We start from the raw sequence: 13,623 nt of genomic DNA, 5'->3' as shown, positions 1-13,623 counted from the left end.
CAGCTGAAGGGTCCAAGGGAAAGACGGAGTCAATACAGCTTGGCTTCAGGTGCGCCGCAGGAGTTGCCGGTGTTGACTACAACGTCAAACCACCTTAGGGACTCCGGCTCCGGATTTTTCTGTCGGGGTTTACTCCCTTAGCCTTTCCCCTGAAGAGGTATGCCGCAAGGCAGCGGAGGTTTTTTGGAGTCAGAGTTTTCCTTCTCTGATGTGCCCTGACTGGAAGATCGAACCAGCGACACTTAGCTCGCATTTATACTAGTTCCTTGACTAATCCCTAGTATTTTGTTTTTTAAACTTCTATGATTATTCTGTAATCAGCCAGCTGGTTTGTATGTGGAATTTGTTAATTTAGACTTAAATTATTTGATGTAAACATTGACTTTTAGAATTAGAAAGAATGTCAGAAATAGTCTCCTTTACTTTCTTGTAAATTTTACTTTCTTTTTAAATTGGAGGGAGGGAGCTTGGGAGAAGATACACGGGACATTATTTGCTTAGGTCCCATTGCTTGTTAGTAGCAGAGCCAGGATTAAACTTTGCATTTCTTCACTCCCATTTTAGAACCTTCCTTTATATTCATGTTGGACAACCCTTTCTGAAGATTTAAGTTTTGAATACCCAAAGGTGTGTGGTAATAGTAGATGGTCAGGTATTTTTTTTATTGATAATGACTGTCTCTAACTCACTTTATGTAGTACCTAGCACGCTTTTCTGTGTCTTAATCATCACTTCTGGATTATGTGGTTCACTCCAGCTCTCACACCAGGAATCCTCTTCTGATAGTTGGAAATAATACAGCAGACAACATGAAGTCATCTCAGAAGAATTCTTTTTCAAACTAGTTCTAATATGAATGGCTTCTAAAAGCTAAATGAACCAAACTAAATTCTGGGACAGCTTTGAACCATAATAGTTTTCAAGAGCCCCTCTAAACTGAGATTAGTTCTAGATGCAGGATTTTTGCTCACCAGCCCACAGCCATGTGAGAAAGATTACCCAGGATTTATGGGAGTATGTGGGAGGGTGATGCCTAAGCCAGAATAGGGGCAGGGAAAAGCTGTGGAAAGGGATAATAACTTAAGCTGACAGCTTTTAAAAATATCTAGGAGTTAGGCAGGGGAAGGAGTTGGGGCAAGCGCTGGCTACCCGGTATGTGCCAAAAGGGCAGAAGTGTGAAAAGCATTGGAGAGTGGCAAGTTGTTTAGTTTGGCTGAAGCATAAAGTGCAAATTAGGGAATGACTGGAAAGGTAGACAGGGGCCAAATAATAAACAGTTTTATAGTTACAGTGTTGTATTTCACAATCTAATATCCACATGCAAAAGAATGAAATTGGAGCCTTACCTGACACTGTACAAAAATTCGCTCAAGATGGATCATAGACTTAAATGGAAGAGCTAAAACTATAAAACTCTTAGAGGAAAACATAGGAAAAAATCACTGTGACCTTGGTTTAGGGAATGGTTTTTTTGCTACAATACTGAAAGCACAAGTAACAAAATAATAGATGAGTTGGACTTAATCAAAATTTTAAAATTTTGTGTTTCAAAGGACACCATCAAGAAAATGAAGACCACCCACAGAATGAAATTAAATATTTTCAAATCAGGTAACTGATAAGACATAGCAGGATCTCTAAAGAATTCTTTAAAATACAACAATGAAAAGACAAATAATGCAATTTAAAACTGGCAAAGACTTGAGTAGATACTTCTTCAAAGAAGAAAGATATCCAAATGGCCAATTAGGTATGATGAAAAGATGCTCAACATCATTAGTCATTAGTGAATTGCAAGTTAAACAGCAGTGAGATACCACTTCTCCAAGGATATCTAAAATAAAAATGACAGAAATAAAAAATATTGGCAAGGATGTGGAGAAACTGAAACCTTCATACCTTGCTGGTGACAACAGGAAGTGGTGCAGCGATTTTGGAAAATGGTTCAACAGTTCTCCAAAAAGCTAAACATAGGGTTCCTATATGATTCAGCAATTCCACACGAGGGTGTGTGCCCTAGAGAATTGAAAACATAGGTCCACATAAAAATGTATACACTAATATTCATAGAAGCATTATTTGTATAGCCAAAAAGTGGAAACAACCCAAATATCCTTCAACTGATAGAGGGGTAAACAAAATGTGGTATTTCCATAAAGTGAAGCGTTATTTGGCAACAAAATGAATGAAGTAGTGAAACATGGTACATACAACATGGATGACCCTGAAAATGTTACACTTGGTGAAAGGACCACATTTTGTGTGATCCTATTTCTATGAAATATCCAGAATAGTCAAATTCATAGAGACAGAAAGTAGACTGGTGGTTTTCAGGGACTGGAGAGGGGAGAATAGGGAATGACTGCTTAATGGATCTGGGGTTTCTTTTTGGGGGGATGAAAACATTCCAAACTTACATAGTAATGATGGTTATGTAACTGAATATGCTAAAAACCACTTGATTGTACATATTAAAACTAAACTTTGTGGTATGTAAATTATATTCCAATAAAGCTTATATAAAAATGCTATATTTAGTGAAAAATTTAAATTGTCTGACAGGGAATATGAGTTTTTGCCTTTAAAGCAAAAACCCAAGAACATGATCTGAACATCACTTGGAGAGCATATGAAGAATGGTGGTCAAATCAGCAATGTGGCAGAAAAGATCTAGATCCTTAGAGTATTTATCTTCAGCTTTCTGCCCTGAGCAAGTCTGAGAACTTGATGTTACTGATACTCAATTAGGAAATTTTAACTCTATACATGGTGATATTTTACAATATTTGCCTTGCTCATTTTTTTTTCCTAATGAATTTCTCTAGATGACTAAAAAAAGAATATCAATTACAGGGTATTAGAAATAATATTTTTTAACTTACCTCAATTTGTCACCTTGACTATTTTAAATTTAGAGACAGATAACTAGTATTTTTATGTAGAAGACTAAGGTTCTTGATGACTCATGCTTTAATGACCTTTTATTAATAAACACGGATTTAATGCATAAAAGCTTAAAATTATTTCATGAGCATTCAGAATTTTTTTCTTTCCTTTTTGTGAATGATCTTAATTCTGTTAAGTAAGTTATATATTGGAAAATATTTCAGAAGGCAGGAATAGCAGTAGTTATTTTAGCTGTCTTGTTTTCTTATTGACTCTAGAGAACCATAATTTTAAAACTGTTGTTAACCTTTGGAAAATTCTGGACTGATTTAAGTTTTGAAAAATTGTATTCAAAAATCGAGTCTAGTGAATATTGTCTTTGGTAAAATACTTATCAGTACTGCTGTCAGAGTTTTTTTGTTAAACGTGTGCTGATGTTAACAATTAATAAATCTTTATAGAAGAGTGTATTTTCTACAGCAGCCATTTTGGACGCACACTGTAACTTGGTGTTGTCAATAGAGAGTGTGCCCTCTTGTGGTCAATTGGAACAAAACTTCATCTATAAAAATAATCACTAGGTTCTATGAGTTCACATTTTCTCATCTATTCCATAATGAAATCATTTATACTCTCAGTTTCTTTTTATAAACAAAATAAAACCATGGCAGGGTTTTAAAATGGAGAACTAACAATTGGAGAGACTAGTATCTTGTCTTATTTTATTTGGATAAGTACAAAAAAAAAATGTGGGTTAAAGGACAGAGTATCACTATCAAGGAAGAGCCTAACAGAGAGAAGATACTGAAGTGTGAGAAAAAGCAAGTAGTTTTTATAGTGTTTGAGAAGATACATGACTACCATTGATATGATATACCTGAATATATTACAGGTACACTCAGGTACACTCTGCCCCCTTTACCAAATGCTTCCAGAATAATGGTAATTCTGATTTTATTTTTATTTGTGTGTGTGTGTCTGTGTGTGTTATTGTAGGAAAGGGAAGAAATACTTAATCTTATACTATTTGAAATGTCTATTGCATTTAATGGAAATTAAATTTAGTTTGAAAGAACTGTTGAAATCTGTTTTGTACTACGTGTCATACATTGGCCTCATGTGTTTATTATGGGTATTTTTTCCTGAAGGAATGAATTTTCCCTGCAAATTTTGTTTTAATTTGTATAGGGAGATCTTTTCATAGCTTTGTTCTTTTTTTGAGTTAAGAGGTTAAATTTCACGTTTCAGCAATGGCTGTGTCTTCATATCTGTCTACCTTTCTAGACCCTTGGCTAATATTTTTAATGCCCCAGTAGTCTTAGAAGGATTCCACTCTTAATGCTATTATCGTCCCTTGTGAGTGATTCACTGATCATCACCAGTTCATTAATAAGAGTGTTGCAACTAAGAACAATTCTGGTCACATGAATGCAACTTTCTGTGATCAAGGAATCACATATATTGGTCTTCATTGGTTGATATAAAAATTAATTTATTACATTTTAGTTAATAGCTCAAGTATGTTATAACAGTTTCAAATAGTTTAAAGTTCTAATTCAGTTATAAAGCAGTTTAGTTGATAAAGAATTACTGCCATTTTTATACAAATTGAACAGTTTCTGTCACTCGTAATTTTTAAAGTGATTTTTAATATGCAGCTTATAAAAATATATTTGGTTTGCATTGATTCGATTGTACCATCAGGTGTGTTTAAACAGATACAAGGGGGCTGTTTTCATGGTTTTTGCTTTTCATATTCTAAGGTTTTTAAAGTAACACATTTAAGAATAGTTAATAAATTCAAAAATTTAACCAGGCTGAATGAATGGCAATAGAGTGTAATGCTTTGAAGCTCAGACTTGGGAGTCAGACTGCCTGGGTTGGAATCCCAGCACTGCTGCTTACTAGCTACATGGCCTTGGCAAGTTCTTTAGCTTCTCTGTGCTTCTGTTTTCACATCTGCAACATGGGAATAATACGAGTATCTACTTCATAAGATTGTTTTGAGGATTAAATGAATTGATGTAAAACACTTAGAACAGTGCCTGGTACATAGTAAGGCCTGTGTGTATATTAGTTATTATTATCATTATTAAACTTATACTTGAATTAATAATGAAATTCATTGTAAAGAACATAGTGTTTGTAAGTATAAATCAATTTTGCATTTCTTGCTTTAAAAAATTTTTCATATAATTGAACATAAACAGCTAATAACATTTTAATGAAATCTTTTCTTCACAATTATCTTTTCTTCTTTTTAGGCGCGGAATGTTAACACTGGTGAATTGGCAGCAATTAAAGTAATAAAATTGGAACCAGGTAATTGAAATTTAATGTTTCTTATTTCTGTATGCCAATAGATATCTTTAACACTTATTTTAATGATGTTTGATTAACATTCTGTTGTTCCCAGTATCTTCAGGGAAATAGGACTAGTATCTGCTCTTTCCTCTGCCTCTTGGAAACTTGTAGATATCTTGCTCAACTCGTCCCTAAAAAAACTACTAATAATTGGAGGAAGGGGGAGAACTCCTAAAGAGACTTTGTTCCTTCTGAACTCAATTGAGCATACTTGTCATACATTGATAGTGGTATGTTTCCAGGCTAACATTGTGCAGTGATGAGGGGGCAGTGTGGTGCAGTGGGAAGAAGCGAACTGAGATTTGGGTGGTCATAGTCCCGTTCTTTGTGACCCACTCTCTTGCTCTGTGAACCTGGGCATGTCCGGAGTCTCACTTTTCTCAACAGACCCCGCTCTCACATTTTATCTTAGTAGTTACCTTCCAGCTTGAGCTGCTTATTGGTTAGCCCCTAAGACTACTCCATATTTTTTGTCAGCTTCAGCTACTATGTTCTCCTAAATTTCTCCCACCCCCTTGTAAAACCCATTTCTTTCTAAGCTAGCTATACACTCTTGTTTAGCATCTCTTAAAAACGCCCTTTCTCTTTTTTTCCGTCCTGTCATCAGCAAATAATTGTGCTAGTGTCTAGATTGAGTTCCAGAGCGATGATAGTACCTTTCTGATGGCTTCTTTCATTACAAACTGATAATAAAAATTTATTGGTAAAACAGATTTTAGCTTCAGTATAACAGAAATCCACTCAATAATTTCTTTTAAGGGTGGGAACTTCTTTTGTAAAAAGGCTAAACCGTAAGATATTTTAGGCTTTGTGGGCCATATGTCCACAGTCCTCCCTGTCCCCTCCTACAATGGAAAAACCATTCTTAGCAAAGCAGGCCACCTGCCGCTGTGCTGTGCTCACCCTGATTTAGATGATCATTAGATTTTAGAAGTGCCATTAAGATGAAATTTGACAGCTGTGTTGACTGTGATCAAACTGCACTGAAATATAATGAATAAAAATTACTTTTCCAGTTATATGTATTTACAGATTTTGTGTATGTAGTGTAATTACATTCTTACATCACAAGATAGTTTTTTCTTTTCTCTGAGTCTTCTGCTCTTCAGTTTGCGAGAAACTTAAGCAGGGTATTTGAAATTGGCAAAATCTGAGATTTAAAAAAAGATTTGGTATTTTAATCAGGGCCTTCATTTTTAACCATTAAGAAATAGTTACTTGATGAAGTAGTCTCTAAATCAGCAGTAGTCTGTATGTGCATCAGTCCCCCAAATCAGTTTAGTGCCTTCTCTTTCAGGAAGTCTTCCTTGACCTCTGGTCTGATTAAGATGACTCCTCAGCAGGAATAACTTTGGTATAGCACTTAACCACGGCTATGTTGTTACTCTGGAATTGCCTTTCTTTGTTTCTAGGTTTTAATCCACTTTATGTCCTGGCACTGAACTTCGGGCCTCGTACATAGAACTCACTCATATATCTTAAAATTTCCCTTAAAAAATTAGAAACCTGAAAACTCCTTATAGTTCATCAAGTCATTTTTTTAAAATCAATGAAATGTTTACATTGTTGTGCTGTTAAATCTTGAACACTGCCGTGCATATATCGATCATTGTAATAAAAGTAGAAAATACAATTAAAAAGAAAAATTATTGTTATTCTAACACTCAGAGATAACAAAGGATATTATATACATGTTACTAGATATACACTTAAATTTAGTTAATACTGTATTCCCAACTTAAATTTTCATAGACGTCACCTGAATTTTTATATTTAAGTTTTTGTTTTGTTTTTAAAGTATATGGCCTAGTGGTTTAAGACTCTAAAACTACTTTGATTCTAGTCCTAGCTTGACCATATTGCTTAAGCTTTCTGGACCTCTGTTTCCTCATCTCTAAAATGGGGATAATAATAGTAGCTTTCTCTTAAGGTAGTTATAGAAATTAAATGAGCTAATATACCTAAAGCACATATAAATAGTGCTTGGCACAGAGTAAGTATCTGCCATAGTAAGTAGTTATTATTAGTAGTGCTAGTACAGTTTTCAAGGTATGCCAACCTTGTGTCATCTATACTCACTACCCTCCTTCCTCCTGCTAATAATGTTGTATCATTTCAGCCCTTAATATTTATGCATGTATGGCTGAAGGTAAGAACTGAAAATATAACCACAAACTAGAACCCTCGTGCACTGCTTTTGGGAATGTAAAGTGGTGCATCCACTTTGAAAACAGTTTGAAAGTTTTGTAAAAAGGTTATTAGGGAGAAGACTAATGTTTAGCCTATGTTCTAAAAGATAACTGGCAATAATGTGGCAGATGTATTGAAATGTAAGTTTATACTGGAAACGAGAATCATCAAGAAGGGTAAGGGTATTAGGGTTCAGGTTAAATGCTATAACAAAGAAACCCAAAATAAAGTAACCAAAATAAGGTAAACATTTATTTCTCTCTCGTATAACAGTTCCCAGGTGAGTTCACGCTGGTAGTTATTTGGGGACGCATGTTCCTCCCATTGTATGCTGTTACCCAGTGGAGCATTCTTTCATCCACTTAGGTAAGGACAGGTCACCTTTGTGTCCATTGTTAGCTTGCTGGGAGAGAGAGAGAGGTACTTCAAGGTAAGAAATTTTTGTTTTAAAGAACTCACACACCAGTTCTGCTCATTATCTATTGCTGAGAACTTACCTACATGGCTACACATACACAAGAGAGGCTAGGAAATGTGGTCTTTAGCTAGGCAGCTATGTGTCTAAGAAGAAAAAAAGATTGTAGCCCCAAGCAGTGTTCTGCCCCAAGAGGCAATTTGAGGTTATTATGAGGATTTGAATCAAGGTAGTTATAGTGGGGCTGAAACTGAGAGATATTTAAGAGGTAGAATGAAGAGAAAGAATTATTTCCATTCATTTAAGATATGTTGCTTATGTGGTGTTCAGAGATTGTGTAGAAACTGGGTTGGGCAAAGGTAGGGTTACAGTAGTGAGTACGCAAAACACAGTTTGTTCTTGTATTATTATTAATTGTAGTATTTTCCGTACAAACAACTGGAAGCCTGCTTTTGCTCCACCCTGTATGTACCATTGGCAATTTGATCTACAGATCTGGCACTCAAGAGAAAGGTCTTTGCTGGAGGCATTGATTTGAAAATCACTTGTGTTTGGTTGTGGTTGAAGTTGGAGAGTTTCAGAAGGCAAGAAGGGGTCACTAGTATCAGATGCTGCTGAAATATCAAGGAGGATGAGTATTTATAAAGAGGCCTTTGATTTGGGTCTAAAAATGGCATGGACCTTTGCAAGAGTAATTTCAGTAGTTGGATGAAAAATAGATTGGACTGGGCTAAGGACTGAATGGAAGTAAGGAACAGTAAGCATAGCTTGAACTGTTTTTTAAAGAAATATGGCTGTGAAAAGCAATAATAGGGGACTGGTTTAATGTCGCATAAGCAAGATTAAGGGAAGGTCTATATTGCAGTAAGTTTGAGCGTATTTGTAGGCTCAAAGGCAAAGTGAGTGGCAGTGGAGAGAATATAAGCAGTGATGGAGCAAGGTTCTGAGAGGGCTTGGAAGGAGATAGGAGCAGGAGGTTCCTCTCCACCTTTGGGATCACATCCTTATAAAGGCCAAGTTTGGGCATAATATAGATGAGCTTTAAAGTTGAAGGAGGGTAGTGGAAAAAAAAAAAAAAGAGCTTAACAACAGGGTCTCCATTTTCTCAAATGGAGGAATCTAGGTCCTTAGCTGAGAGTGAATGAGAGTGAAGCAGAAGTTGGTAAGTAGGATATCTGAAGAATAATGGAAATAACTTTTATTGTTGTAAGAGGCATTGTGGGGACTAGAAGAAGGAACTGACTAGTTACCAGTGATGGGACTGTTATACAGTGCTATGTGTCTTACTGAATTTAGAAACCAACCATTTTTTATTATTCCCATTAACATAGCTATGTTACTATTCAAGAACTATTGTTAGAACAGCTGAAAGCAAAGTCATTAATTTTCACCTGTTCAAAGATCTTTTCACTAGAAATTAAAGTTATTAGGAAATTAGTTTTCAGGGAATTAGTCCAGGGTAGGTAAACTTGTCTCACTTTTAAAAACTGCTTATTAGTGAATTTTCTGTCCTGTTACATTAATTATACAACCATATTACCTTTTCCCCAAAGTCTCAGAGGTTAACAAACATATATTCATAATTTATCTTAGGTCTTACTCATAAAGTGGGTTTAAAAAATAACAAATACTATGATAAATGTTCAGTGAGAGGTAGAAGTTCCTTTATAGAATATAGAAAAGTAGTACCCAGATATATCACTCCATAATCTCATCCTCCTGCATAGTCTTGAATCTAAATGTGTAATGCAAACCAGTGACTCCTGGCATTTTACTTGAAATGTTGCTAACAGATTTAATAATTATTGCATTCCTACAATATACCAGTAAAGAAAAAAGTCCAGTTTCCTTTTTAAGACTGTTATTTCTAACAAAGTTTACATTTTGTTGGTGTATTATAAATGACCTTGTTGTCTCAGAGGTCTTCTCAGGAAAATATTAACCCACACTTGTTATCTTTTGTCTTTTCGATGATTGCCATCATAACAGGTGTGAGGCAGTATCTCATTGTGGTTTTAATTTCTGTTTCCCTGATGATTAGTGATGTCGAATACCTTTTCAAGAACCTGTTGGCCATTTGTATGTCTTCTTTGGAAAAATGTCTATCCAGATCCTATGCCCATTTTTAAATTAGATTTGTTGCTGTTGTTGTTGTTATTGAATTGTATGAGTTTGTTATATATTTTGGATATTAACTCCATATCAGATGTATGATTTGCAAATATTTTTTCCATTCTCTAGGTTGCCTTTTCGTTTTGTTGATGGTTTCCTTTGTTGTGCAGAAGCTTTTTAGTTTTTTATCATAAGAAAGACAAGAGATAGCAACTGTTGGTGGGGATGTGGGAGAAAGAACACCTTTGTGTACTGCTGGTGGGAATTGTAAATTCCCATAGCACAGCCTCTATCGAAACGTGGAGAGTCCTAAAAAAAAAAAAAAGTAGAACTACCATATGATACAGCCATTCCACTTATGGGTATGTAACCAAAGGATATGAAAACAGGATATTGAAGAGGTATCTGCACTTCTATATTCACTATAGCATTGTTCACAGTAGCCAAGATAGGAAAACAACCTAAGTATCGATCAGCAGATGAACGGATAAAGAAGATGTGGTGTATGTACAGTAGTCCCTCTCTATATCACGGTTCACTTATCATGGCCTCACTGTATCACAGGATTTTTAAAAATATTATATTAATTATTTATCGCAGATTTTTCGCTATATCGTGGGATTTTGCAGTACTGTATACGTATGTTGTTAAAGCTACGTAGGTTTAAGACTGTAGAATATGTTTAAGAACATAAGTAGTGTTTATAAAAGTGTGGAAAAGGTTAATGGGAAGTGGGAAAGGTTAATAAGGGGCTGGCAATGGTTTGTAAGTGTGTGGGAAGGGTTTATAAAGCCTTAAAATATATAAATACTAAAATAAATGTAAGGTTCCTACTTTGCAGATTTTCACCTATCATGGGTGGCGGGGGTCTAGAGCATAATACCTGCGATAAGTAAGGGAATACTGTATATTCAGTGGAATATTATTCAGCCACAAGAAAGAAGGAAGTCCTCCATTTACAACAACATGGATGGTCATTGAGGGTATTATGTATGCTAAGTGAAATAAGATAGACAGAGAAAGACAAATACTGCACACTGTCACTTCCTTTGTAAAATGTAGAATTAAAAAAAAAAAAAAGCCCAGAATGTAAATTCTCTAAGTTGTTAATGAAAAAGAGTAGGAAACAATACTTACACTTAAAAACAAAGCCCCAAAGTGTATGAAGCAAAAACTGACAATTGAAAGGAAAAATAGACAGTTGAACAGTAATAGGACCTCAGTGGTAAAATGTAATGTGGAAAAATATATATTACAGAAACAAGAATTAGGGAAATGCCACAAGTATTTGTTGACTATGTTGTTAAGATTCTTCTTAGTTAGGCACTAGCATTATCAGCATCAGGAAATGGTCCTTGTGGTAAAGGAACTCACTATTTGATAATAACAGTTCTTGGAGAAAAGTAACAAGGACATATTTAGTAGGAAAAAAATGGTATCGTTAAGAGTGTAGTGGTGCTAAAGTCTTCACTAGACCATAATTTTTATGAGGGCAAACTTCATGTTCATCTTCTTTACTATAAGGTTCCTGGTGCCTGATATATTGCCTGGCACCTAGTAGACACTCCATGAATATTTATTGGGTAAATCAAATTAATGAAGAAGATAGGAGAATAAGAAAATGTACAGCTATCTTAGAGAGAGGTTGGTTTAAGCCATGACACATTTTTGCTAATAAATAGCCAAAATCTATTCAAACTTTGTGCTGGACTCTGTTCTCAGTGCAAGTTGCTTGATAACAATTTGGGCAGGTGTGATACAGTATTCCCACACTTATCGCGGGTATTATGTTCTAGACCCCCCCCAACATTAGGTGAAAATCCGCGAAGTAGGAACCTTACATTTATTTTAGTATTTATATATATTTTAAGGCTTTATAAACCCTTCCCACACACTTATAAACCATTCCCATTCCCTTATTAACCTTTTCCACACTTTTATAAACACTACTTATATTCTTAAACATTCTACACTCTTAAACCTACGTAACTTTAACAACATATATAGTACCGCAAAATCCCACAATATAGCAAAAAATCTGCGATGAATAATTAAATATAATATTTTTAAAAATCCCGCGATATAGTGAGGCCATGATAAGTGAACCATGATAGAGAGAGAGAGACTACTGTACTTCTCTTAATCATTGTTAATCATGAACTCTTACTAAAATATGGCCAAACAAATAGGCTTATATATTATTTTCATCAAATGAAATATTTGAAGAGTGATTTTCTTCATTTTTAGTACTTAAAAATATTAGTATTGCTATTACAATTATTTTTGTTATATTGAAATATCTAGAAGTCAAGATTATTAGATACTTTGTAATTACTGTGTGGTATGAATTATGGTTTGAGTATTTTTTTCTGAAGATTAAAAATTGGGCATTGGTTCTGTGGTTTTACAAAAAGTATTTTATAATTGTATACTATAATTAGTTAACACTAATTATAATCAGCCAGTGGATTTCATAGCTTATGAAAATAAGTGGATTTCATTATTTTTTCATACTCTGGTAGTTTGAGACAATAATTGACAACTTGTTTAAGAGAATCACAGCTGTAGGAAGGGAGCCATGGATTACTGAAATACTTTTAATTCTATTTATTGTTTCTGCAATATGACATGTAGTTTATTATATATTTGGAATGGTATCACACATCAAAAGGTAAATTAATACTGGTCTTATTATTAAAATACTTTAGCACATAGCATAGATGGGAATTTCCACTTCTGTGTTTAAAATAGAATGGAAGCAGAAAGATCTGTAAGTGAAGTGCCCATGCAGCTTACAGTAATGTTATTGCTGTAATAACTAGTGACTCGGGGACGCAGACTTCTTACATTTGCTGTGGCTTCGCAGTGTTGTGTAGCCTGCTGGTACATCTGCTCACGTTCCCATTGGTGAGAACTAGTATTTTGAGCACATCAATAATCACGTTGACTCGGAAATGTTGTCTTTAACTGGTGATTGCCTCCCACCCATAACTTCCACACTATGTGAGGGAGAGCACAGATTATTTGTGAATAGCTAGCCAGCTCTGCCACAATAATGATGTTAATAGTAATTGTGTACTAGTTTCCTAATTGCTACTGAACAAGTTACCCTACTTGTAGCTTGAAATAGCACAAATTTATTCTCTTTAAGTTCTAGAATTCAGAAGTCCAAAATGAGTCTCACTGGGTCAAGACCAAGGTGTCTGCAGGCTGCACTCTGCACTCTTTCTGGAGAATTTTTTTTTTTAAGATTTTTATTTATTTATTTTTAGAGAGAGGGGAAGGGAGGGAGAAAGAGAGGGAGAGAAACATCAATGTGTGTGGTTGTCTCTCACACACCCCCAATCGGGGACTTGGCCAGTAACCCAGGCATTTGCCCTGACTGGGAATCAAACTGGTGACCCTTTGGTTCACAGGCCGGCGTGCAGTCCACTGAGCCACACCAGCCAGGGCCTCTTTCTGGAGATACTTAAGGGAGAATCTATTTCCTTGCCTTTTCTAGCCTTTAGGATTGCATTCCTTAATTCTTGGCCCCTTTTTCCATCTTCAAAGCTATTATGTTATTTATTGCCTTCTTTCAGTCAAGTCTCCCTTTTATAAGGACACTTGTGATTACATTTAGGGCCTACCTAGATAATTCAGGAAAATCCCCCATC

General features: G+C 35.2%; 1 protein-coding gene across 3 annotated transcripts in view; it reads left to right on the top strand.

The window, feature by feature from the left end:
* Nucleotides 1-13,623, top strand: part of MAP4K3 (mitogen-activated protein kinase kinase kinase kinase 3) — a 130,513-nt gene that overhangs the window by 41,690 nt on the left and 75,200 nt on the right. For all 3 annotated transcript variants that reach the window (XM_090281187.1, XM_090281186.1, XM_090281185.1), the window contains exon 2: nucleotides 5,151-5,208. In XM_090281187.1, coding sequence (XP_090137313.1) covers nucleotides 5,151-5,208 — 58 coding nt within the window. The remainder of the gene's footprint in view (nucleotides 1-5,150; nucleotides 5,209-13,623) is intronic.

This window comes from Furipterus horrens, unplaced genomic scaffold, assembly GCF_987537825.1.
Source record: "Furipterus horrens unplaced genomic scaffold, mFurHor1.1.pri manual_scaffold_6, whole genome shotgun sequence".
Taxonomy (NCBI): Eukaryota; Metazoa; Chordata; class Mammalia; order Chiroptera; family Furipteridae; genus Furipterus; species Furipterus horrens.
This window is presented reverse-complemented; position numbering and strand designations above follow the sequence as displayed.